This window comes from Cibotium barometz, chromosome 21 (assembly GCF_041138505.1).
Source record: "Cibotium barometz isolate CiBa-2024 chromosome 21, ASM4113850v1, whole genome shotgun sequence".
Lineage (NCBI taxonomy): Eukaryota > Viridiplantae > Streptophyta > Polypodiopsida > Cyatheales > Cibotiaceae > Cibotium > Cibotium barometz.
Window position 1 is genome coordinate 49,717,772 of NC_141066.1, and position 27,988 is coordinate 49,745,759.

Sequence of the window (27,988 nt, forward strand, 5' to 3'; positions counted from 1 at the left end):
TCTTGAAGGCATGGAAGAAGATGAAGAGGAAGAAATTCTTAAGGCTAATCCAGATCTAGTTCCTCTGATTGATGTCGATGTGGATAAAATCCTATTCCAATATGATCCCGCAATTCATTTGGTCGACACAGAGAAGGCACCAGAGCCGGCAGCAGCAGCGGAACCAATTGAAGAACCGGCTGATCCGGATGACCCGGAGTTCAAGCTGGACACACAGTATCCGGATGTTCCGGATGAAATCAAGGCACTTCTGGGAGCTGAGGATCTACATGAAAAGAACATGCAGAAGAGCTCCAGAGTGCAAGCGGATGAGCTGGAAGATCTGAATTTAGGTGATGAGCATGACCCCAAAATGGTCAAGATCAGTTCGTCACTAACACATGAGTGGAAGCAAAAGCTTCAGGATCTGTTGACAGAATTCAAAGATGTGTTTGCCTGGAGTTATACAGATATGAAGGGCATAGATCCAACCTTTTACCAGCATAAGATCAACCTTAAGGAGGATGCAGTCCCTGTCCGACAGAACCGGTACCGGATGAATCCGAATTATGCCAAACAGGTCAAACAGGAGATTGACAAGCTGTTACAGGTAGGGTTTATATACCCAGTGGATAAAGCTAGCTGGATTTCTCCTATTGTCATAGTGCCGAAGGCAAACGGGAAGCTTCGGGTCTATGTGGATTACCAGAAGCTGAATGCTGCAACAATCACCGACCCTTTTCCCTTGCCCTTCACGGATTCATTGCTGGATGCAGTAGCCGGACATGAAACCTATTCTTTTCTGGATGGTTTTAGCGGCTATAATCAAGTAAGGATGGCCCCGGAAGATATAGAGAAGACAGCTTTTGTTACAGAATGGGGTGTCTTTGTGTCACAGGTCATGACGTTCGGTCTGAAGAATGCTCCAGCTACCTTCCAACGCATGGTTCAGGAGATTTTTTATGATTATCTTACCACGTTCATGCATGTTTTCATTGATGATTTCAGTGTCTTTGGCAAGAAGGTGGATCATTTCCACCACCTTCTACTGTGTTTGGAAAGGTGCCGAGCTGCTCGTCTCAGCCTGAATCCGGCGAAATGTGCCTTTGCCGTAACCAGTGGAACACTTTTGGGTCATATTGTTTCTGCGCAAGGCTTGGCGGTAGATCCCCGGGGAAGGTTCAAGTGATCTTGAAGGTCCGTGCTCCACAGAATGTCAAAGAGCTGGCGAGGTTTCTAGGTCAAATCAAATGGCATACCCGGTTCCTCCGGTATCTGGCGTATATTGCCTATCCCCTCTATGGGCTCACCAAAAAGGATGTAGTGTTTACCTGGTCTGTGGCTTGTGAAACAGCTTTTTGCAACCTGAAGAAGTTATTGGTTGCAGCCCCAATCATTCAAGCCCCGGATTGGACCAGAATCTTTCATGTTTTTGTAGATGCATCCGACATTGCTATCGGCAGCGCCCTCATGCAGGAATCTGATGCAGGGTGGTTTCGCCCAGTTTATTACGCTAGCCGGATGCTGTCCAGTGCTGAAAGGAACTATTCCACTACTGAGCGGGAGGCCTTAGGTATGATTTACTCAGTCAATAAGTTCCGCCATTATCTTTTGGGAAACAAATTTGTGTTTCATGTGGATCACCAAGCTCTGCTGTATTTAGTCAATAAGCCAAATCTAGTAGGGAAGCTGGCAAGGTGGATGTTGCTGTTGCAAGAATTTGAATTTACTATCCAACACACCCCGGGTAATCAACATGCTGTAGCAGATTTCCTCTCCCGGATTGATTCCGGCGAGCCGCCTGATGGTGTGCCGGATCAACTTCCGGATGCTGACTTGTTTGCTGTCAAGGAGGAAGTGATGATGGACTGGTATGATGAAATGATGGGGTTCCTTACTCAGGGAACTTTTCCACCTTACATGTCCAAGGATCACAGAAAACGCCTGGCTCTCCGCAGCAGAACTTTTTCAGTTATTGCTGGGCAACTCTACAAAGCAGGAGCAGATCAAATCCTTCGTCGGTGTGTTTTTCCACATGAGTATGAGGCAATGCTCGCTGAAGCACATCAAGGTATTAGTGGTGGTCACTTTTCCGGTGAAATTACTGGCCGGAAAGTCTTGCAAGCTGGATTATGGTGGCCCACAGTTCTTAAAGATGCCTGGCAGCATGCCAAACAGTGTGACGTATGCCAGCGTCTGGGTCAGCCACACCCAGCCCGATAGAATGCCGCATAACCCTGTCCTTCCATTGGAACCATTTCAAAAATGGGGGTTAGACTTTGTAGGACCCTTCTACCCACCCGCTTCTCACACTGGCAATAAATACATTCTGGTGGCTACGGATTATTGCACGAAGTGGGTAGAAGCCAGAGCTCTTCGTGACAATCTGGCTACATTTGTAGCCAAGTTTTTGTATGAAATGATCATGACCAGATATGGATGCCCAGTAGAGCTCGTGAGTGATCAAGGAGGTCACTTCCTTAATGAAGTTATCCGGGCTCTTACCACTCAGCACATGATCATTCATAAGAAGTCCACAGTGTATTACCCTCAGGCCAATGGACAGGCGGAATCAACTAACCAGGTGCTGCAGAAAATTCTGAAGAAGATAGTCAATGAGAACCGGACTGACTGGGACCAGAAGCTGTATTCTTAGTGCCGATGGAATTTGTGGTCCCTAGTGGGGGGGGGGGGGGACGGGCGCGAGGGGAAGGGAGAGGGAGGGAGAGGGGCGAGGGGGGGCGGGAGGAAAAAAGGGGGGGAGAGGGGGAAGGCGCAAGGGGGAGGACGGGAGGAGGCGAGGGGGGCGGAGGGGGAGGGCGGGCGGAGAGAGACGGGGAGGCGAGGGGGGGAAACGGGGCAGGGGGGAGGCTGGGGGGGAGAGCGATGGCGAGGGGTGGAAGAAACGGGGCAGGGGGGAGGCGGGGGGGGAGAGCGATGGCGAGGGGCGGAAGAGGCAGGTGACGGAGGGAGGGCGGGGGGGAGAGCGATGGCGAGGGGGGCGAAGGCGGGAGAGGCAGGCGAGGGGTGGAAGAGGCAGGCGAGGGGGGGGAGTGGGGGAGGGGGAGGGGGAGGGGGGCGAAGGTGGGAGAGGGGAGAGAGCGAGGGAGGGGGGCGGGGGCGGGAGCGGGAGCGGGAGCGGGAGCAGGGGGGAGCGGGGGCGGGGGCGGGGGCGGGGGGAGCGAGGGCGAGGGCGAGGGCTCGATGGCGGGAGCAGGGGGTGGGTCAGCAGCAGCGCAGGAGCCTCACGAGCACAGCAGCGCAATACTTGTCATTCATGCTGGGGGGAGCACTAGATTTATCCATATACAACCATATAAAGAACCATACACCATTGGACTAATAGATGAAACTTCTACCTATGTTGGTACTGATCTTCCCCAATATCTCATGGGCCTCCACATATGTAATATACAACAGCAAAACTTTACTGTAAACATGGTTGCTTCCAAAAATAATGAATAACAATAATACCCGCAAGCATACCCATATGTCCGAAGGGTACTGATTCAGCCAGTACAATACATGTGACTAACCATCCAATTCTGCAATAGCAAAATACATGGCAGCCAGCAGCTACATCTGCAAGTACAGGTGCTAGTATAGCCCGTACAGTGCTGGGACTAACCATCCAATTCTGCAACAGCAAAATACATGGCAGCCAGCAAGTACAGGTGCTGGTATAGCCCGTACAGGTGGTAAAACAGGTGCATGGCTGGTAGAACAGGTACATCTTCAAAACCAGCTTCAGCGGTGATTCAAGCAGTAATACAGCAAGTATGGACGATATGGATGTACCGACACAAGCACAGTGTACGGAATTCATTGCAGATGAGTGTACGGTGGCAAAATTTGAAAATGCTTGTACATCAATAATTGTAAAAGCTAGATACAAATATTACTATTTTAATGTCTTTAAAGCTTCCACACCACACTAATCTTACTTGAGTAATATAGGTCTATGCTGAACTGCTATGGTTAGTTCCACTCAGATTACTCTTGTTTCAAGATGTTTTAATTTGAGTCATATCGCTGTGTAGCTAGGAGTCCTTTATCAATACATGAAACCGGTTCTCTCATGAAGCTCTCACACATGCATTAATGGGATGGGTGGCTTTTTAAACTAAAGTTCCCGCCTATCTCATCAATATGTGTGTGTACTGAAACCTTATAAAAGAGTAAACACATTTGCATGAATTAAATACTCTTAAGATTTACAAAAGATGTGCTTGCCAAACTCTTTGTAAATATAGAGATTCCCAAGCGCATGCACACATCAAAACATGCATATGCACATGTACACATCGCGCTGGTGGACAATCTCCCATTCGCATTGCTTGTACGAGCCTTGGGTCCAAGGTACCATCATTTACCCCAAAATAATCCAAAGATTGGGTCAAGGTGCATAGTACCCTGCTATCCATGCACTGTACAACCTGTCCATACAGGCACATCTATCCACCGAGTGACTTTCTATAGATTTGGACCTGTTTGCCAATGTACCCGTTGCTCCATACCAGTGTACCCACTGAACCTGACTTTGTACCTTTTGTACCGGCTATACCGCACCAAGCCATATCTATTGTACCTGTTGTCCAGCCATTATGCTCTTTCAACATTGATGTGAAGGAGTTTGGAGGCTTCTATGCAAAGATCTACTCCCGCATCTGAAGAGTTGTATTTTTCTAAGCCGAGGACTCGTGGCCATGGCTTGGTCAAGGATAGTAAGTGTATGCACAACTCTTTATAGGAACTCTTCAGTAAGAACTGTATGTAGAGTCCTAGGAGGTTCAGGACCTCCCCCAAAAAGGGCATCCAATTAAAGAGAAGAGGGCATACTGCCTTCCTCCGTGGAGGATGGGGGTAGGGTTGTTGAGGGTGTATGTGACTTTTGGGGCTTGGCCTGAGAGCATACACTAGGACATGGTTTCAGAGTTCTAGGTAACATGCCCAAGATTTTGGAACAGGAATTCTTTGAAGATATTGTTGTGCATTTTGTTTATACTTGAAAACTTGGTGGCCCTACAGGGCATCCACATGCTTGTACTTTAAATACTCTGTTTGTGATACAAAGTTTCATGGGGTCCGCCCATTCCAGCCCCAATGTGGTGTCAAATTTCTTATGCCATGTATGTTTTTTTGTTGTGCTATGTGAATGGTAAATGAATGCTGTTGTTGTTTTATTTGATTAAGTAGCTAAGTGGTTCACTACTATTCCCTAGCTAGGTTTCATTCATATTGACCTTGATGGGAAAAGTGGAAGTCAATGCTATTAAACAAATGGTTGGGTATACTTGGGAGTGATTTTTTGTGTTGTTAATAGCTTTCATGCTCAACACGAGTGATTAACTCGTGTTGATAGCTTTCATGCTCAACACGAGTGATTAACTCGACTCCAAATTTTTATTGAGGGTGGATGACTTTAAAGCAATCCTTTATAATTACACATTAGATAGATCTATGCTTCAACCAGTCGTAAAAGTGGGACTGACCCATTGGTAAACACATAAACATCTTTGTGTAGAATATTGGTATTGGTTGACCTTAAACTGTTGGAAAGAAAGCAATATTGAAGAGACCTTTTGTCACGTGCATGCCCACTGGCATGATGTGGACATCCTCTTACCTATCAGCAGATACTTAAGCAGGTGCCTGGGACGTGTATGGGCCAGTGGATATGGTCCTGGACAATTGAGTTTGTGGTACCTGAAGAGTCAGCAAGATAGCGTGGACAATGTGATCATCTGGTGCGGGAGGGACACCATGGTCATCATGAGCATGAAGATGGATTTGTGGACATGAGGGCCTTAGAGGACTATGGAACATGGGAGTCTTGGAGGGCTTAGGGGCTACCCAAAGGCCACCCAAAAGCTACCCAAGGGCCAACCCAAGGGGCTTGGCCACCCTACGGGCAGGCCCCACCAACCAACAAGCCATCTCACGTGCAGCCAGCAGGGCTGCACAGCCAGCCCAGCCAGTGAAGGGCAGCCTGTGACCAGCAGCAGACCAACTTAGGAGCTGTCGGCAGCCCAAGGGCCAGCCCACGGGGCAGCCCCCACCAACCAACAAGCCATCTCACGTGCAGCCAGCAGCCAGCCCAGCCAGCGAAGGGCAGCCCGACCAGCAGCAGACCAACTTAGGAGCTGCCGACAGCCAAAGCTACAGAAGGCCTAGCAAGTGTTTGTGAAGCAAGGCTTGCATGCAGGAAGGAAGGATTCAGAGCAGACAAAGGATAACATGATCTCTGGTTGTCCGTTGCAGCCCGTAAGGAGATCAGAACAGCTTCGGGAATCTCGTGAGTTTTGGGGTTCTCAGAGGACTCTCTGTCAGCACAAAGTGGCTTGTCATGCATTCAATAGATAGCATGCACGCATGGGAACAAAGTTCCACCATTGTATATTTATAGCATCTTTGCAATATACACAGTAGTTTAGATCAACAGGATCTCTCTGTCAGTGACTTCTCTATTGTGTGTATGCAGATTAGCGTTACTTTGAGCCTTTGTTTAACGTTAATCCTAGTCGAAAGCTTCCGCTCATGACACCTTTGTGCTTGTGACGTACCTACAACCCAAGGCAGTTCCACAAAAGCCCATTGGTGCAGGCAACAGCACGATCAGCAACATGGGGCAGCACATGTTGAAATAGGCATGTCCATATGCGTACTTCTAAGAGAGCACTTGATTCCTTAAATTCTTTTAAGATGCACACATAGTGTTATAAAGGAATCGGTCAAAAGAACTTTAGGTAGGATAACCACTGATAATGATTGTACACTAAGCATGGAGAAGTAAACAAGAGAGAGAGAGAGAGAGGGAAAAACCTGGGTCAACCAACTCATGTCAATCAATCTCTCAAATTGTGGTTTACTAATCCTCAAGGTGATAGAATCCTTGTTCACAAAATGAATTCCTACAATTATGTTGAAACATATAGTAAGGAATAGCTCAAGAAGTTGTCCTTGATCAATGCATGTTTGATTGTCCCTTTTGACCAAGACATCATGCAATCCCCCTGGACAACTCAGGGTATATCACAAAAAATTCTTGCCAAGCTCGCTTGAGTACTTACCGCCCATGCACGGTCATCCTTCTCTTTTGATTGACAACTCACAATGGCCTTGCACTAGGAGTATGGCTTGCAACCACAATAGAGGACACTTGTTGCCACAACAAAGCACCAAGGGAATTCCCTGCTATTTGGTGCTTGTGGATTTGGTTAGCTCAGCAAGCATGGGCCAATATGGACGTTTGAATGCTCGGGGCAGCCTCAGCACCAGCTTGCTTACTTGGAAATCGAAGATCGAGAGAAGTCTAACTCTTCATTATGAGGAGGATGGTAACAGCATGGTGTAGAACCTGGACCGACCTAGGCTTACTTTGGCAAAGGCCCAAAGATCATAGTGCGAAATTGGAAACCTCTACTCCTCCAAAGATGATAAAAGCTTGACACCACGTGGCCTCCAGATGGACTGCCTTCCTCCTTTTCAGTATAGCTTTGTCAGGGGTTTGTCGCGCGACCAAACCCTCCTGGGACCTCCTAAACACACGTAACAAAATAGATTAACCAAATATAAGCGGTAGGCTCAAGCTCACCACCCAACCGTAGACCTAGAATCGCTAGGCCACCCCCGAGCATAAGGGTAATGGCCCCGTCCAAGACAGATCATACCGAAGCCCCTGGCGTCCCATACCACCAGGTCTTGTCCCCATGAGCACACGGTAAGACGGATCTGCATCGCTATGGACTGGCAAAAGTGGGTAGCACTCTCATGGTCCAGTACCGACCAAGTGCCTCATAATAATGAGCAATACAATACCCATACACCTCCCTCTCTTATATAGGCTTCACTAAAGCTATAAATAGAGAAGTCACTTATAATTAACTTATAAGCTTTTAATCAACCTTGACCCTTATAACCAGCCTGCTTCCTAATCCCTAGGCTCCCCTAGCTTGGATTAGGACGACTAATCCAGTGATTAGCATTAGGTACATCACATACTTCCCCCCTTTATCAGGCATTTACGTCCTCGGAAATGAAGTCAAGGAATCTATGTTTCAAACTAGCAACTGTCTCCCAAGTTGAGTCCTCCTCGGCCCTATCTTTCCACTTAACTAGATATTCACGAATCAACTTATTTCTAAGTTGCCATTCCCTAAAATCTACGATGAGCTCCGGCTAATGTGGAACATAGGATAAGTCCTCAAGCTCAACAAGTTCCCGAGGTGTTACAATGTTATCCTCACTACCCAATTTTTCCTTGAGTCTACTCACATGAAAAACGGGATGAGCTTGCACTCGGGGAGGCAATTCTAGTTTATACGCTACCTCACCTACCCTTTTCAGGATCTTGTAAGGCCCACGGTACCTAGGGGATAATTTTGGATACTTCCTTGTTCTCAACGTCTCGGAAGACTTGGGCACTTTCAAGTACACAAGCGTTCCCTCAGAGAATACTCTCGATGATCGTTGTCTATCAGAATAAAACTGTGCCCTATCTTGAGCACTCTTGATAGCATCCTTAGCCTGCACTAGCATTTCCTTCATATCGAGCAAGAAATCCCTAGCTGCATCTAACTGCAATCCCTTGAGTTTTAAAGAAACAGGAGATCGGGGTTGAAACCCATACATAAGTGTAAACGGACTGTATCCAGTAGTCGTATGCTTCACACTATTGTAGGCAAACTCGACCATAGGGATGTACCTCTCCCAACCAGATGGTCTCTTGGATACATATGCACGAAGCATATCCTCCAAAACCTGATTCACCCTCTCTGTTTGCCCATCAGACTGAGGATGATAAGAGGAACTCATACTAAGCGTAGTCTCTAACTTTTGGAAAACCAACTTCCAAAAGTGACCAGTGAACTTCGAGTCCCTATCACTAACAATATCGGAAGGCAATCCATAAAGTCTGAAAAGCTGCTCAACAAACTGTTGTGCTAACTCAGGCGCCTTTATGGTCGACTTGGTCGATATAAACCTCACCATCTTGGTTAGTCGATCCACGACTACCCAAAGGAAATCATGTCCTCTGCTGGATCGGGGTAACCCTACTATAAAGTCCATGGAAATACTTTCCCATTTACCATTCGGGATATCCAAGGGATGCAACATTCCCCCAGCTTTAAGGCGATCGGTCTTATTTACTTGACATGAAGGACATTTCACGACATAGTCCTGGATAAAAGCCTTTATCTTTGGCCTATAAAATGCCTATTTTACTAGATCATAGGTTCGATGTACCCCAGGGTCACCTGCCGAGACGGAGTGTCATGACATTCAATAAGGATCCTTTTCTTCAACTTTGGCACATCAGGTACACAAACCTTTCCATTACGGAATAGTAAACCATACCGTATAGAAAACTAACACCTAGGGCTTGATTCTCTGAACTATAGTCATCATCAATGGAGCTCCCATCCTGAACCGTGCTTTGCCAAGATCCGCTAGGGCTAAACAAAGAGAATCTTCCACTTCTTGTTTAATAGCTCGAAAAGATGCATCAAGCTCGTCGTTCCACTCAATAAGGCTATTGGACTTACGTCCACGACCACGGAGAAGGTGGTTCATTGGCAAAATAATTCTAGAATAGAATCGCACAGACTTCCGAAGAAATACAGTGAACCACCCCAAGAAAGCACGAAGTTGCCTAACTGTGCGAGGAACCGACCATTGCAAAACCTTTTGTATACGCGCATCCTCACTGCTCATACCTTGGTTAGAAATTCTATGACCGAGGTATACTATTTCCTTTTGAAGTTACACTTAGAGATTTTTGCATATAGCTTCTCACGTCTAAGGATATCCAAGACGAAACGGAGGTGCATTGCATGTTCCTCAAGAGAACGGCTATAAACCAAAATATCATCTAAGAAAACAACAAAAAATTTACCAAGACAATCTCGAAAGAGATGATCCATCATTTGTTGAAACGTAGCCGGAGCATTGGTGAGACCAAAAGGCAATACGAGAAACTCGTAGTGTCTGTACCGAGTACGGAAGGCTGTCTTAAAGACATCTTCCTTCGCAATACGTATCTGGTGATAGCCAGTACGTAGGTCAATCTTCGTGAAATAGAGAGCACCATGCAATCTATCAATCAAATCGTCCTATCTGGGAAGGGGATACCTATTCTTAATCGTAACTTTATTCAATTTCTTATAGTTCACACACATTCGCCAGCTCCCATCCTTCTTGTGCTTTAAAAGCAGGGGTGCCCCTCAGGGAGATTTACTCTTGCGGATTTGCCCTAAACGGAGATATTCCGACAATTGTCGTGCAATCTCATTCTCTTCCATTTGACTCATCCTGTACGGAGCTATGCTCACAGGTTGAGCGCTTGGAACAAGTTCAATCTTATGATCTACCGCCCTCTCGGGAGGTACACCATACGGTAATTCAACCAGAAAGACATCAGAAAACTCGTTCTTAATGTCTTCTAACACACTTGTCTCAGATGGATCTAACTCAACAGAATGTAAAGAAGCAACCATATGAAAAGAAGACGGAACAGACACACATTGATACGCTTCGTAACAAAAAGAAGACATCATATCATAAACTTTGGTTGAATTTACAAGATTCGAGGGTTTATCCACAAAATCACCCTTCAAACAAAAATGGACACCATCATGTGAAAAGGAGATGGTATGACCCTTCCAATCTACATGGACATCCTGGTTCTTGGCATAGAACCATTCTTTACCTAATATCAAGTTTACTCTATCTAGATTCATAAGCAAAAAATCTAGACACTCGAAATAAGCTTGTATCGTAATAGGTAATTGAGACACTCCTTTGTCCCAAACTTGCCCATGTCCGACTGCCATGTTTACTCGATAAACGTGATCACTTGGCTACGTTTTTACTCGCAATTTTTGCACCAACTTGGCATTTATGAAATTGTGAGTACTACCAAGGTCAAAAAGTATGAGAACTTCTTTTCCCAATACGGATCCATACATACGTATGAGATCATTGGGTCCAAAGACTCTAGAATTAAAGCTACAATCCATGCAAGTACTATGATCAAGTAAATAAGTCTCGACAGAAATAACTTTAGAAGTGTCGGATTTACCTTTAACTTCCATCACATTTGCAGTTTTAGGACCACTTTTTGCCTTGGGGCAAAACTTTTGAGTGTGGCCTTTTTGGTTACAAATGAAGCATCGGCCTTCTTTGATGTTTCGAATCCTCTTTGAAGAGGATTGCGGTGTGGAGGTAGTTTCACGATCTTGTTGAACAGGTTTTTGAGGTGTAAACTTACATTTACCTTTGAAACCCCCCTCGGTAGTGGTGTTCGTCTTTGAATTCTTCTTTGTGGCGCCAACCATGGTTTCGTCGAAGATCTTTGCGGAGTGAATAGCTTCCTCCATGGTCCTGCTATGGCTCTTTCGAACCTCATATTGGTAATCGTTAGGTAATCCATGAACAAAGAAACCACATAAAGTATGTGGGTCCATGTGCGGAGCACGAGCGGCCAACTCACGGAATTTCTGTACATAGCTATCGAAAGGAGTGTTATGCATGTCCAAAGTCATGAGTTTGTTGAGAACCTCAAACTCATCTTCGGGTTGAACGAATTCAACCCTAAAAATTTGCTCAAAATCAGCCCAAGAGGTGGGCTTTTGCCGTAGGTCTTTCCACCAAGTCAAGGCCTTCCCTTTGAGAAAGCCTTGAACCATTTGAATGTGACGGTGTTAGATTGATCATCTTCCCAGAGACTTCCACGTAAGACAACTGTGATGACAGTCCTGGACTGTACCACGGGGACCAATTAGACAATTATACTTGGGACAACCAGCACCACAGAGAGAGAAAGAGAGAGACACAATACACGGGACGACTGATGCATTCCAATTACGTGATTACAAGAGAAGTGAACCATACTGGCTAATCCCATCTATAATCTAGAACCATACTGGCTAATCCCATCTATAATCTAGAACCATACTGGCTAATCCCATCTATAATCTAGAACTATTACCCATGAGATAAGGCCTCATACTGGTTGTTACAGGGCTAAGGTAGCCCACTCACCCACACACACACACACACCCACTCCTACTGCAGTCGACGTCACTACTGCATTGCTCAACCCACAGGCCTTCGCCGCTCTATCCTTTATACTTCCTTGGTTTTGCCCGTTTGGACTCTAACTGCTTTCTTGATCGTGGGCTGTTACATGCTGACTGGGCCAGCTGTCGTGCTGAGTGGCGGGCCAGCCCACTTTTACCCTTAACATTCTTCTCCCTTTTTCTAAATCGGTTCTACCTCCTGGAGAGGATTGAAAATAGTTGGAAGCCTGTGTCCTTGCCTTTGACTGGCCGCCTGGCCGCTTCTCAGCTCCTCCTATCCCGACCCTCTGTCTCCGGCGCTGGTCACCCTTGATGTCTTCGATTACATGTGGGTCGCCTGCTAATTCTTGCCTTGGCCAGTTGTGTACACCAGAAAGCTGTGGCCAGCCAGGACCCATAGGCTGGTCGATTCACCTATATTCTGGCCTCCAGCAGTCTTTCAGCAAGCCACTGAACTCCCAGGTCCAAGCTCAACTTTTCATGCTTGTCTGGTGGCATTTTCTGGGCCAGCACATGATATCTGAGCAGCTCATTACTGATTCTGATCAGTTTCTCTTGGTGGCGAGCCCAGTTGTCAAATACGTCCTTGCAAAGATCCCAGTCCTGGGCTTCCATGTTCTAAATCACCATTTTCATTGTTTTATAATTTTCCTCCATTTGTTCACTCCAGGTGGTACTGTTTTGCCAGGGCCACATAAGCATCGGCGTCCAGTTGCTCCGAGATCTCCGGGAGGAACAGCACAGGGTAAAAGGTTGGGAGGGCTTCTGGTGGGGGGGCTACTGCATATAAAAGCACTGGACTATCCGGTAGTTGAGCCACCACCCGTTCCATGTATCTGACTTCTTCCCTGACCACCTTGAACCACCTCTGAAGCCACCCAAGGACCTGGGTCAGGCACTGTTCCCAACGTTCAGTCCCCTCTCCTAGAACCAGGATCTGCTCCAACTCGTGCTCTAATTCGGCCTTCAGGGTCTGAGCTTGTTCGATGATGGCCTGAATCTCTCTTCTCTGCACTCCTCTCTGGCCTTCTTGAGCTTTTTCTTGCTCTTTGATTTTTCCTTGGCCCACTTCTGCTTCTGGGCCTCCAGTTGCTCTTTTCCCTGCTGGGCATTCTTCACTTGGATTTTTAGTTCAACCACCTGGGCCTCCAATCGGCTGAGGAGCCAATTCCGCCATGTCTGATCCTGAGATTCTTGGAGCTGAACCCCCCTTTTTGGCTTGGCCTCTGAGCCCTCCTGGCTTTCCTGGGCAATCCTGGCTTTTCAGGTTCAGGCTCCCAGTCCCAGGGGCCTTATCCTTGACCTGACCCTCTTGGTCCATCCTGGTCCCCCTGGACCTCCTGATCCATTTCGGACCTCTAAGCCCTCCTGGCTTCCCAGGGGCCTTATCCTTGACCTGACCCTCTTGGACCATCCTGGTCCCCCTGGACCTCCTGATCCACCTCGGACCTCTGTAGTCCACGAGGATTTTCTTCTCTAACAATTTCCTGGCCTCAGCTTTCCTCAGCACATGGCCCATTTTTCCCTTCCTTTTCCTGGCCTCAGCTTTCCTCAGCACATGGCCCATTTTTTCCTTCCTTCCTGGTTTGCCACCTTTCAGATCCTTTTTTATCGAGTTGAGCCATTTGTTACCCGCGATGAACCCAGCATTCAGCCATGCCTCGACCTTGGCTCTAGATCCTTGCATTCTGATTAGCCTAGCGCTCATCCCCAACCGGATTTCACAATGGTTCACTCCTGAATTTCCATTTTTGCTAAAACAAAAGGAACACTTGGTGCCTTTCTTTCTTTCTTTAACGCTGCATGCCATCGAGGTGTGTGCCCATGATCCTAATAGAATCAGCATTAGAAGCCCCATAATGCTCCATCCCACACACCCTTTTGTTTTTGATTTCCACCCTCTTTTTTCATGATTATTTCTAACGGCCACTACTGCCACATCTGCTTCCCGTCTTTCTCGAGCCTGTTGCCTAGTCACTCTTCCGGTAACTCCTCCGGTGGCTCCTTCCTTTCTGCCCGTTCTTCCATACCTGGTCTCTTCTGGCTCAGTTTCTCCCAGGGTCTCTTCCTGAGCACTGGGGACTTCCTGAATCAAGGCCCTCATCTGATATTTCTTGATTTTTCCTATGTTTAACCATTCAAGAAGCTCCAGGCCTTCCAAATCTTTTAACTGAACAGAACCATTTTCGTATAACCTGATCACTTCAAAGGGCCCTATCCAGCCTGTGGTCAGGTTCTTTTGCTTCCCGTCAATCTTTCCTGGGTACCATAATACCAGGTCCCCTTCCTCTACATTCTTCTGCTTCAGGCCCTTGTCATGATACTTTTTCATTCTTTTCTGAGCCACCTCTTGCTCCCATAAAGCCCTTTGTCTCTGCTCATCCAGTTTTTCCAGCTCTAGTAACCTGTCCTGAAGATTGGCTTCGAGGTCCAGTTGGTGTTCTATTGAAGTCCTCAGGGCTGGGATTTTACATTCTACCCCAATCATTGGAGCTCGGTCGTCCCTCAAGCCTGTTCGGCTGATCTCATAGGCTGCTCTGAATCCTTCTTTTTCTAGCATGTTGTCCAGCGCTGGCATGGCCTGTATCAGTTTGGACAGCTCTAAGGATAGCCTAGTTATCCTTTCTGACATCTCTTTCCGTAATCCATACTGAGGCTCTTCATGCTTTTTACTTTTTTCTGGGACTTCAGGTTGCATTGTCCTCACTGAGGTTTCAGGATGCACTGCATTGCCCCCCTGGTGTACGTCTGGCTCTCTGTCCCACGCCTGGGTTGCTGCTACTGGTTCCTTGAGCTCCAGGATTGGCTTTCCTTTCTTCAAATTCTTGGTGACCAGTGCTGCTTCCTGCTTCAGCTTCTGCCATTTTTCTTCTGTTCCTGTTTGTGCTCCTGGTGAGCTGGGGGTAGCTCTCTGATTTGTGCTTTGGTGACCACCGCCACCTCTGGGTGTACCATATTCACGTTTGGGTGTGGCTGATGAGTCAGCTGCTCAGGGCAGTCTCTGGCAAGATGGCCCTCTTTCTGGCATCCCCAGCAAATTATTGTTCTGGGTGGGGGTCTGGTATACTGTCCGTACTGCCGCCGCTGATTCCTTATCGTTGGCCCTTGCGTTGCCTCAACAGCAGGCCCTAGTGATCCTGGATTGACTGTTGCTGCCAACCTGACCTCTGGTACCGACAATCTGACTGGGCACTCCTCCCACAAATGCCCCCGTCGTTCACAATAATCACATTTCTTACATTCCCCGGTAGTGTGCCCGCTTTCTCGGCAATGCACGCACCATTTTTCTCCTTGCCTGGGCATTTCCGTCCTTATCCCAGTTTGTTTTTCCACCTTCCTTCTTAGTTGTTTCAGCTCTCGCTTTAGGTTTCTGACTTTTTCAGTCTCTTCCTCTGAGTTGCTGTCTGATGATCCTGAGCTCGATGAGCTGGAGGTTTCTGATTGGTTCCTGTGCTTTTTACTCCCCTTACGTTCCATCTTGATTGCCCTTTCCACCAGCTCTTCAAAAGTCTTGGTCGGATTGGTTATTTCTGATTTAGCCAGACCTTTTAATGCTGTACCATTCAAAAACCAAGCCCTCAGACTTTTCTTGCTTGGTGGCGACGATAGTTGCCTGGCCAAATCCTTAATTTCTTCCACAAATTGTCTGACACTGGACTTCTTTTGCTTAATTTTTCCCAGTTGTCCCAGTAGCTCTTCGTCCAATTTTTCATCCTTGAACCTTTCCACCAGGGCTTTGGACATTTTCTTGTAAGTGGGCAGGTTCTCTGGTGGGTAATTGAAATACCATTTCTGAGCTTCCCCCAGTAAAGTCTGAGGAAAACACACCCTCCATTCTCCTTTGGGCAGTCCCCTACCTTCCGCCCAGTTTTCAAAGGCCTGGACTTGGACTTGGGGGTCCCTGCCTTTCTTCCCTTTGAACTCTGGCATTTTCAGTTTGAGATCACTGACAACTTTTCTTCTTTTCCGCGGCTGGTCTTGGTGTCTTTGATCTTGTTGTTGATAGTCGTTTGTAGAGTCCATGGGACTCTGATTTTTCTGAACTTGCTGTCTGATCTGGGTTTTCTGAAGGCTCTGGTTGCTGATTCTGCTCTACAGCTGCTCTGACGACTTCGGCGTTGTTGACAGCTCTCTTTCTGGTAGTCCTGGTGTATCTTTTCAGTGCCTTGCTGGTTCCAACATGATTGTCTGCGTGGTCCTCCATAGCTGAAGTTTCCAGCCAGCAGGATCGCCAATGTTAGACTGATCATCTTCCCAAAGACTTCCGGGTAAGACAACTGTGATGACAGTCCTGGACTGTACCACGGGGACCAATTAGACAATTATACTTGGGACAACCAGCACCACAGAGAGAGAAAGAGAGAGACACAGTACATGGGACGACTAATGCATTCCAGACCAATTACGTGATTACAAGAGAAGTGAACCACACTGGCTAATCCCATCTATAAGCTAGAACTATTACCCATGAGATAAGGCCTCATACTGGTTGTTACAGGGCTAAGGTAGCCCACTCACCCACCCACACACACACACCCACTCCTACTGCAGTCGCCGTCACTACTGCATAGCCCAACCCACAGGCCTTCGCTGCTCTATCCTTTATACTTCCTTGGTTCTGCCTGTTTGGACTCTAACTGCTTTCTTGATCGTGGGCTGTTACATGCTGACTGGGCCAGCTGTCGTGCTGAGTGGTGGGCCAGCCCACTTTTACCCTTAACAGACAGTCATCCGGAAATGGATGGAATGCAAAGTGAGTATTCCACCTATTCAACCAAGAGTCCACAAACTCTTGGGTCTTCTCCTTTTTCGCTCCCCCAAAGAGATCGGGAGCAAAAGAAGGAGCCATGGGTCCAAGGGTTGGTTGTGGTTGCGGGTTGAGTAAAGCATGTTGCAAAAGAGTGAGTTGTTCTCGTAAGAAACTCACCTCCCCACGAAGGGCAACAAACTCTTGGCGCTCCACGTACTCAACCTCCTTCATGTTCTTTAAGTTCTTCATCCACCTCTTCTCCATGTGCATCAATGGCAACGTCCTCCCCTTGATCCTCTTGGAAAGCAAGATCGGCAAGGTTCACCATGATGAAAGAGAAGAGAAAAGAAGAGTAGAGGTGCAAGGGTAACGGTCACAAAGCTGAAAGCGTAAGTGTGTCCACAACGGTTGATCCAAAGTGCCAATTGTCTCGCCCGTAGCTCTCACAAAGCTTCAACAATGTGAGAGAGAGTGGAGGGGGACACTTGTTTATAAAGAGTCTACGAAAAGCAACACGAAAGCTAGAGTTTTTGAAAAAAAACACTCTCAGCTTTTGTTGTTTTTCAAAAAACAGGTTGGTTTCCTTAAAAAATAACTCCACGTTTTGTTCCAAAAAACGGACAAGAGTTTGCTTTTTAATATTTTTTTTAACGTGCTTTTTCTCCCTATTTTTTTCAACGTGCTATTCTCTGATCCAACATCAAACCCCCCCCCCCCCCCCAAACGGAGGGATTTTTTTCATGTGTCTCACGGAGAGGCATCCGGTGCCTACGCACGTCTCTCAAACACACAAAAAAAAACAAGAAAACTAACACAGAGAATTGCATGAATAGAAAAGCACACGAGCCATATCGGCCTTCACCCTTCCTTTTCCAGGACCAACACACCCTACGTGACACCCTTGCTCTACCATGAACGTCATAACCTTGGAAAAGCGTCACAACAAGGAGAATACATGTAGAGCTCGTTAGACATAGAAAATCGGTTCGGAAAGCTTACAGAAACTTGCTCCACGCTTCACCTTTGTCCATGCGGTGTTTAGGATTGCTCTGATACCAACTGTCAAGGGTTTGTCGCGACCAAACCCTCCCGAGACCTCCTAAACACAAGTAACAAAATAGATTAACCAAATATAAGCAGCAGGCTCAAGCTCACCACCTAACTGTAGACCTAGAATTGCTAGGTCACCCCGAGCATAAGGGTCAAGGACCCGTCCAAGACAAATCATACCGAAGCCCCTGGCGCCCCATACCACCAGGTCTTGCCCCCATGAGCACACGGTAAGACGGATCTGCATCGCTATGGACTGGCATGAGTGGGTAGCACTCTCGTGGTCCAGGTACCGACCAAGTGCCTCATAATAATGAGCAACACACACCTCCCTCTCTTATATAGGCTTCACTGAAGAAGTCACTTATAGTTAACTTATAAGATTTTAATCAACCTTGACCCTTATAATCAGCCTGCTTCCTAATCCCTAGGCTCCCCTAGCCCGAATTAGGACGAGTGATTCGTATTAGGTACATCACAAGCTTGGACTCCCCATACTTGGATTTCGCATGGCAAGAGATTAATGTATGAACTTCCTAGGACTACACATACATCAGGACTGGGTGTCCCCGTAATAACTTAGCATGAAATATCTCATCTCATCTCTAATAAAAGAGTAATTATGTTTCCGCAGTAAAATCACAGAGTGAACCACATATATAGAATCATTGAATAAATAAACTTATAAGGGAACATTGTGTAATAAATACACCGAAATGAATAGTGAAATGACTATTCTTCCCAAGAAATTCAGAAGTTTAGAAAGTAATGGAATTTAGCACCTTTGTGAATGAACAAAACTTCCGACTCGTACTCCGATACGGATTATTGGACGAGACATTACCCCTTCATTCATGGAAAAATACACCGGCTGAAACTGAATCTATATTATGACTTTTGATGAATTGATTATCAAAATTGAAGAAAATTGTTTAGAAAATGGATCTGAATCATAGAGATATGAAATTGAGTTTTATTTCATCCACCGAAAAACTTGCATAGAAACCCTATTTTCTAAAAGACTGTCTTACGCCAGAATGCTGGAAGAAGCATTTGGTATTTATGTTATCTAAGGAACAACTCCCATTATACTCACGGAGTTGTACATTATTACGGGGACACCCACCAAGTGCCGAATGTTGAGAATTAAGAGGTCTCGGGTTCAATCCCTCCTCACCACACCCACCAAGTGTCGAGGACCTTTGGGTTCTTGAATTTAGTACCATCTTCTTTCTAAAAAAAGTCTAGTCAAGTAATTTTTAATCTTAATTTAGTTTTATCACTTCTTATTCTTTCTACTGGCCAATTCTTTATGAAGAACTTGCCAGCATAGGAAGTAAATCCTCTCCTTTTTTGCTTGGAGTTATTTGTAAGAATTTCTTTTAAAAAACAATTGAGTACTTTAGTTTTTGCTACTTCAAGATGATATTAAGCCTCCAAAAGCTTAGGAGAGGAACAAATCCCCATGAAATTTATCAGCTTCAAGACTATTGCTTATCACTTCACATGGTTTTAATCCTATAGACTAGTATTTGAGCCATGGTTTTAATCCTATAGACTAGTATTTGAGCCATGGCAATGCCACATGTGAACCTAGAGAAATTACGCTTTGTTGTTTTTATGAATCATTATTTCTAGAAAATAAATATTTTGTCTTTAGAATTTTTATATCACATAGATGTGTACGTGGTGATAAGTTCTTCATTTGGGTTTTACTTCAACACATGAAAAAATGACCACACATGCTAATATATTTTATCCCATTAAATTACATGCCCATGTAGACCTAGTACTTTAATGGACTATGCACACTTTAATGGGCTATGACCACTTTAATGGGCTATGACCACACATGCTAATATATTTTATCCCATTAAATTACATGCCCATGTAGACCTAGTACTTTAATGGGCTATGCCCTTTTAACTAAAGATAGAAATTACTATCAGTAAAGCCACACAAAAAGAAAAACATAAATACATATTTGGTCCTATTTAGGAAAGTCATATGTTAATACCTTCTTTTATCCTCATGCAACCTTCCCATAGTTGTAAATTTTAAAGACACAAATATTAAATTAAAATCTAAGTAATCTCACCCACTTAAACGAGCTAGATGATGTGATTTTACAAGACATACTTTTTCTATTCATAGTACTCAATTTGAAGATGTATGGCCCTACACTAGTGTTTCTAAATGGGGTTTTAAGGCATTCTAGTATCCTAGTGGGTTAACAATTGCATATTTGTGAATTCTCTCCCTAGTAAGTTCAAGTATTTGGTTGCTACCTCCCACTATTTCACCATGCCAATGGACCTCTATTGGCTTCTAATTTTGTAAAAAATCTAGGTAAGCTATAATATTCGAGCAAATCCATCCTTGAATAAACATCATATTCAAGATTAAATCAACTCAATGATAATCTCAAAAAATAAATCTGTTTTATATTGCAAGTCATCTCACAAACTAAATAGGCCCCATTTATAGTTCAAGAGGAAATCTCCAAGTAGTGACATCTATGTTACCACCTACATCATCTATGTGGCTAGATTTATGTGACCATGATATCAATCCCAAGGCATCATAAATCCCATAACATCTATGCTACCACATGCATCATCAATGTGGCTAGATTTATGTGACCATGTCATCAATCCCATGCCATCATAAATAATATCACCCTACCTCTACATTTTTAAATCCTTTTTAACCCTTTTTTACATTTACCATCTACAAACCTCTACAAATAACCTTTTAAGCAATACAATCATTCAAATAAGAGAACTCTTGCTTACCCTAAGTACAAAATGTAGAGAATAAAACCCATGCCTTTATCCAGGTGCAAGATGTATACCCACATTTTCTACATATTATTGCATTTGTAAAGATGAATAATCCCATTTGAAGATAATCAAAGTGGTCATAGTTGTGGAAGCTATTGCTTGCCACCACCAAGTTGAATTATCCATAATGTGGATGAAGATTGTACTTCTCTAGCAAAGATGCACCATCTTGGTAGGAACAATGGTATAAATTAACAAAAGCAAGAGTGCTATATTCTCTTATGCCTTAAAAATACATGGTGGTGACTAATTTATAATTTGATAGAAAATATGTTAGTAGCCACTACATAATTGCACATGCCTAATTACACAACCACACTCAATTTGATAGAAAATACATTAGTAGCCACTATGTAATTTATAATTTGATAGAAAATACATTAGTAGCCACACTACATAATTGCACATGCCTACTTGCACAACAACACTCAATACCACTAGCACTGTATGTTTTATAGCAATCCTTGCATTCTTTTATACCCTTACAACAATAGCACTAGCATTGCATGTTTCATAGGAATCATTGCCTTATGTTTTTTAGGCCAAGTTCTTGAAGACCTCTCTTAGTGAGAGTGACAAAAATAACATCTTTCTAGGATTTATAATCCACATCATGCCTTAAAAATGACAATTTTATCAACCTTGCGATATATGGTATACTTATAAACTTGATGAATGAATCATGTTCCAATACATTTGCTTACTATGTACACTATAGAGAGAGAGAAGATTGACAATGAAGATAGCTCTCAAGAACAAAATAAAACCCATGAGATTCCTTTGAGACATCAAAATCAAAACATTTGGGTAAGTTTCTTGCATAGATTTGTGGTTATGGATTTCTAGTAGGAAAAACCCTACCAAGTCAAAACTCAAATAATGCCCATACATGAGAAATGCTATGCTATGATATGCTAGTGCTGCATGAGTATAAAACCAACCACATTAGGAAGTGGGACCAAAGGTTAAATATTAACTCATGTACATGAAAACCATGACCCATGGATAGAGATATCCTAGCCCAAGAGTCACTACTAGAAACACACCAATCAATGCCTATTGAAAGATCACATCCCATGAGATTTCCTAGACTAAGACATGTTCCAAACTAAGAGTTTGAAGCAATTACTGGAACCACATCAATCAATCCTTGTTGGACTTGTAGCAAGCAACAAAAATTGTGCACTATTGCCTCATTTAGAATACATAATAACTTTGTCTAGGGCATCTCATATCCCACTAAGAGTCTAAAGCCGTTAACTAGAACCATGTCAATCAATGTCTATTGGACTTGCAACAAGTAACAAAACATGTGCACCATTGACCAATTTAGGAAACATAATAAACTATAAGCAAATATTAGGAGCCATAGGTACTCATTTTGTAGATCTTAATGGTAAACAAAGTTTCTCTCTTTACACCATGAGTGTCATCCCCAAAGACAAAGGCAAGAGATGTTATACAACTCTTGGCTAGGTTTCTCCATTATTGAAAAGTGATAAAACAAGATCTCATCTATCCAAACCATGACCACAATGTCATAGAATTTGACACCTAACAATCTAGGTCATTAAACCTTGCTCCAAACCATGACCACAATGTCATAGAATTTGACACTTAACAATCTAGGTCATTAAACCTTGCTCCAAAACATTCCTACATCAAATTAAAATTTAATACAAATATCCCTTGTGTTTGTGCAATACAAGTTCCAAGACCTTTGCATTGCATCACACTTTTGTCACATGAAAGGTCTTTGGAAGAGGTAGAACTCTTTTCCTCTTAATCGTAGATTTAAACCCTTTGCATTTTAGCACACTTTTATCACGTGAAAGGTTTTTGGAAGAGGTAGAACTCTTTTTCTCTTAATCATAGATTTAAACCCTTTATATAAATTTTTATAAATAATTGAATAAGATCAAAAATAGATTCATTCGTTATCATAAATTTCTTAAGTGGCACATGCTATGAATGTCTTACCCACTTCTTTCTATGTCCTCTTTCACAAAATTATACTATGAGTGCTTAAATATAGATTTTATCATGCCTTCACATCAAAATGTTCCTAATAATTTAATATAATATATATCTAACTTCTTGAATATTCTTGTAGGCTTTAATTTAACATTTTCATTGACCACATCTAATGACAAGATTTTTAACATTTTCATTGACCACATCTAATGACAAGATTTTAACTAGATTTAGTTTCTTGTAGGCTTTAATTTAACATTTTCATTGACCACTTCTAATGATGAATTTTTGATTAGATTTAGTTTCTTGTAGGCTTTAATTCAACATTTTCATTGACCACCTCTAATGACAAGATTTTTAATTAGATTTAGTTTCTTGTAGGTTTTAATTCAACATTTTCATTGACCACCTCTAATGATAAGATTTTTAAATTAGATTTAGTTTCTTGTAGGCTTTAATTCAACATTTTGATTGACCACCTCTAATGACAAGAATTTTAATTAGATTTAGTTTCTTTATAAGATCTAGTGCAATAATTTAATTGATTTTTTCAACCCCATGATCTTGGTAAGATCATGGGGTCTCAACGAAGTGTATGCCCTTCAGGTATTAAGACAATATTAATGCAGGCATACATGGAATGATTACCATCTTAACAGCATATACAGTTACACACTGTCGCTTCGCTAAACGCCATGCGACTATTCAAAATCGGTATGCGAACAGACATACACGTCGCAATTACATACCGCAATGCGGTGTTGCGACTAAGTCTTATTGCGAAATAATCATGCGGTGTGAGTCTTATTGCGACCCTAACACATGGCACGCACAGTGGACTTTGCAAACCCACAGTACCGCAAAAAAAAAAAAAAAAAAAAAACTAAAATCTGAATAGAATAAAATCTATGGAATTCGATAGACCCCCAACATGATGTACCACACCAAGCCGAGACTAAGTCAGAAAATTAAAAAAAGAACTTGGTGCAATACCAAGATTAAGACCATTCCTACACAAAGCTTGTCTATAAAATCCAAGGAAAAAATTCTACTCTACTTTATGCATCATCTGAATCACTGTTACTACTAATATGCAATGTTTTGCTGAATCCGAGCACGATGACGTGCCCGCTTCATCCTTTCGTCCTCTCGATCCATCAGCTGCAATGGATTTGGGCGATTTGGATCCAACGATTGAGGCTCAGGCCAAGGCTCCTGAGGTAATCTTTGAGGAATAAGCCTATTGGGTTTAGCACCCTGTTGTATCTGCTCATCATCAGTTGGCTCCATCAAAACTAGGCGTGGATTTCGAGCAGGTGGATCTGGCAAGGGAGCAAAAGGAATATGAAAAGCATAAATCCTATTTAAAAAATGATCAGCTTCATGCCACCAGGGAGGTCGAGGTATAAGATAAAGTGCATAGGAAAGAGGACAACATTCAAACCAAAAACAAACTTTCTTTAACCTCGCCTTATAAATCAGAAGAGTTTTTCGGGTACGGCGCCTGCTGGTCATCGCCCACTCACACTCCTCCTGCAATCGAAGAAGCTCATTCATGACATGCAAAAGATGTATTTCCTACAGAAGTTGTTGCCACCTCCTCCATGGCCACACCTGTCAGAATTGCGCAGCGGAGGTTTTTACAGGATTCTGATAGTACCAACATGAACAAACCGAACAGAGAAGAGGGAAACAAAACGCAGGAAAGAGAGAGAGCGGAAATGACACCGAAGGTAGTATTGAGGGCGAGGAGCCCTCTACTGTATTCTTCACTACTTGGTTGTGATACACAACACACAAGAATGTTGCACCACCCACTCTTACTCGCACCGCACAGCAGTGTATTGCAACACGACACACTACTCTGCTCTGCTCTACTGCATGCGTTTTCCACACATACCGCACACAACGCACAGTGGACAACACGCCAGGAGCAAAGGCGTTACCTTCCCTTTATACTACCCTGGATGATTTACCGACTCACCCACTTGGTCGGATACTGAAGAATACGGCTGGGCACAGCCACAAAACAGCCCTCACTCACTCCCTAATCCCGTCGGGAGATACTGGAGATGAACCGCGGATAAACTACGTAATTCCTGAGTGGAATTATGTAAGAACAAGGTCCTCAACGTTCCGCAACATCTGGAACAGCAACTGGAACCACATCCGGAATAGCATCCGGAAACTTCATCCGCTAACACCCCCTCTCAGCTCGTGGATCGGGAAGCAACCCAAGGGAGCTGGAGTGAGTTACCAGAAGCGTCTAGGGAAGAGGCTTCGTGAAAATATCTGCAGGGTTGAGTGACGTAGGACAGTACTTCAGATGTAGAGTACCATCCAACACCTTCTCCCAAACAAAATGGTACTGGATCTCGATGTGCTTGGTCCGGGCGTGAAAAACCGGATTCCGAGCAATCGCCATGCAACTCTGGTTGTCGGTGGAGAGAACAGTCTGCTGCTGGGGGTACCCCAGCTCCTCTAGAAGACGGCGCAACCAGATAACTTCACAGGTGGCGGAACAGGCAGCACAATACTCCGCTTCTGTAGAAGAGAGAGCGATAGTAGGCTGCTTCTTACTTGCCCATGAAACAACAGTAGATCCAAGAGAAAACGCGTAACCTATGGTAGACCGCCTGTTAACCGGATCACCTCCCCAATCAGAATCGCACCATCCGGATAATGTGATTGAAGAGTTTGGTCCTCTTGCTGCATACCACAAACCCAGATCCGGAGTATGTTGTAGATACCGGAGGATCCGGAGAGCCTGCCTCCCCAGTGAGTCTGCAGAGGCAAGTGCATGAAAGAACTGAGAATGCCAACAGAAAAGCTCAGATCTGGCCGAGTGTTAAGAACCCAGATCAGAGATCCAACAAGCTGTCGATACAGCACAGCATCCGCAGGTCCGGAGGAATCGACTGCGGAAACTTTGACATTCGCATCCATCAGAGATGAGATGGGACGAGCCGCACTCATCCGGAACTTCTCAAGCAACTCCTGAACATACCGTTTTGCTGAGAAACAAACATTCCAGCCGGGGACTGCTTGATCTCCAAGCCGAGGAAGAAATGCAACAGACCCAAGTCCGTCATTTCGAAATGTTGGCACAGAGCGAACTTAATCCGCTCAATCTTCTGGAGATTACTGCCGGTAAGAATAAGATCATCAACATAGAGGATAAGACAGCAAAGGTGATCCCCCTCTCGATGATAGTACAGGTTGTAATCAGCCAAGGAACGTGTGAATCCTTCGAGCTTCAAGAATGCATCAATCTTCTCGTTCCAGGCACACGGAGCTTGGAAAACATGATCTTCTTTTCCTGTAACAACAAAGCCGGGTGGTTCAGAAACAAACACCTCTTCTTTCAGATCACCATTCAGAAATGCGGATTTGACGTCCATCTGGAAAATAGGCCATTGCGCATGAGCGGCAAGGGAAAGAACTGTGCGGATCGTCGTCATACGGGCGGTCGGAGCGAAGGTCTCATCGAAATCGATGCCGGCCGGTAAATCCACGAGCAACAAGTCTGGCCTTATGTTTATCCAGACTGCCATCAGACTTGTACTTTGTCTTGTACACCCACCGGGTTCCGATTACTTTCCGCCGAGCCGGACGAGGCACCAACTCCCAAGTAGCATTCCGCTCAATAGACCCGATCTCCGCATCCATCGCGGCCTTCCACTGGGGCTGTGAAAGAGCTTCTTCAATGGTAACTGGTTCATGTGACTGCATAATGGTGGACATTAATGCATAGTTAGTCTGCAACAGTGCACCTGCAGACTCAGATTGCTGTGACGTTCGAGACCGGGTACGGGGTTCGGAGGATGATGCAATCTTCGAAATACTGGAATCCTTCAAGGTTTGAATAACCCAGCGAGGATACCGCACAAGCTGTTCTTCAAGTTCTTCTTCCTCTTGGAGATAATCCGAGCGGAAACCCGGATCAGTGATAGACAACTCATCAGGACCATTGTCTTCATCTGCAAGAATACTTGCCGAATCCGGAAGAGGGACTTCGGGAACCGGACGCGAAGAAGAACGCAACCGCCGGAAAGCCGGAACAGAAATGCCGTTTGAGGGACCGGCATCAGAAACCGTATTCGGAACCACCGGATGATCAGACTCATCCGGAAACAAAGAAACCGGAGGAGAAGCTTCCTCTTGAAGTAGACCGGAAACTCCCTCCAAAACAGAAGACTCATCAAAGATGACATCACGACTGTGCTCAATTTTTCGCAATGCCGGATTGTATAGACGGTAAGAAGCGGAAATCGAATTATATCCCACATGGATCAACTTGCGGGATTTCGCATCAAACTTGGATCTGTCTTTCTTGGGAATGTGTGCATAAGCATCACAACCAAAAACGCGAAGATGACTTATCGAGGGTTTTCGCCCAAAGTAGGCCTCATACGGGGTAGAATGGGGAACTGCGGTGGTAGGAGCGCGATTGAGGATATGAACAGAGGTTGCAACCGATTCAGCCCACAAGAAGCGAGGTAAATCCTGATGCTCCAGCAACGTCCGTCCCATCTCCGCAACCGTCCGGTTCTTCCGCTCTACTACTCCATTCTCAAACGGAGTGCCTATGTTTGAGAGTTCGCGGCGAATCCCGAAACTCGCACAATAATCCACAAACTGATGCGAAGTAAACTCCGAGCCGTGATCGGCGCGTACAGCCTTCACTTGGTATCCGGATTCTTTCTCAACATGTGCTTTCCAGCAAATGAACGTAGAAACAGCTTCGAATTTGTGAGTAAGGAAATATACCCACAAGAATCTGCTATAATCGTCGACAATGAGCATAAAATACTTGGAACCGCCCAGTGAGCTCACGGACATGGGACCGCAAAGATCCGTATGAACCAGCTCCAACGGCTGAGTAGCTCTCCTGGAAGCCTTCTTCGGAAAAGCTTCCCTATGCTGCTTCCCCCGGATGCATGGAATGCATCGTTCTTCTGGATGTCGAACATCCGGCATGCCCTCCACTAGCTGCTGAGTGAAAGCACGCTGGAAAGCATCTGCATGTAGATGTCCGTAGCGGTAGTGCCACAGAACACCTGGATCACTGGTGACTGCTGAGAGAGCATGTATCCGGTACAAGCCTCCCGAAGAGAAGCCCCCTCTTACTTCTTGTCCAGTCTCCTTATCCCGGATTGATACGAAATCTTCATCAAAGATGACCTGCTTCCCTAGCTTGCAAATCTCATAAACAGAGAGTAAGTGAAAACCAAGTTGGGGACAATAGATTACCCGGGAGGAGTGCACACCTCCCTTTCCATCCGGAATTAAATTCATGACCCCCTCACTGC

The 27,988-nt window shown here is 44.7% G+C and overlaps 1 protein-coding gene across 2 annotated transcripts in view; it reads right to left on the bottom strand.

The window, feature by feature from the left end:
* LOC147627309 (uncharacterized) overlaps positions 1–18,178 on the bottom strand; it is a 35,607-nt gene extending 17,429 nt beyond the window's left edge. For both annotated transcript variants that reach the window (XM_086815940.1, XM_086815941.1), the window contains exons 1-2: positions 18,040–18,178; positions 17,809–17,908 (exon numbers count right to left, since the gene is read on the bottom strand). In XM_086815940.1, coding sequence (XP_086672066.1) covers positions 17,809–17,908; positions 18,040–18,106 — 167 coding nt within the window. In that variant the 5' untranslated portion in view covers positions 18,107–18,178. The remainder of the gene's footprint in view (positions 1–17,808; positions 17,909–18,039) is intronic.
* Between the last annotated feature and the right edge of the window lie 9,810 nt (positions 18,179–27,988).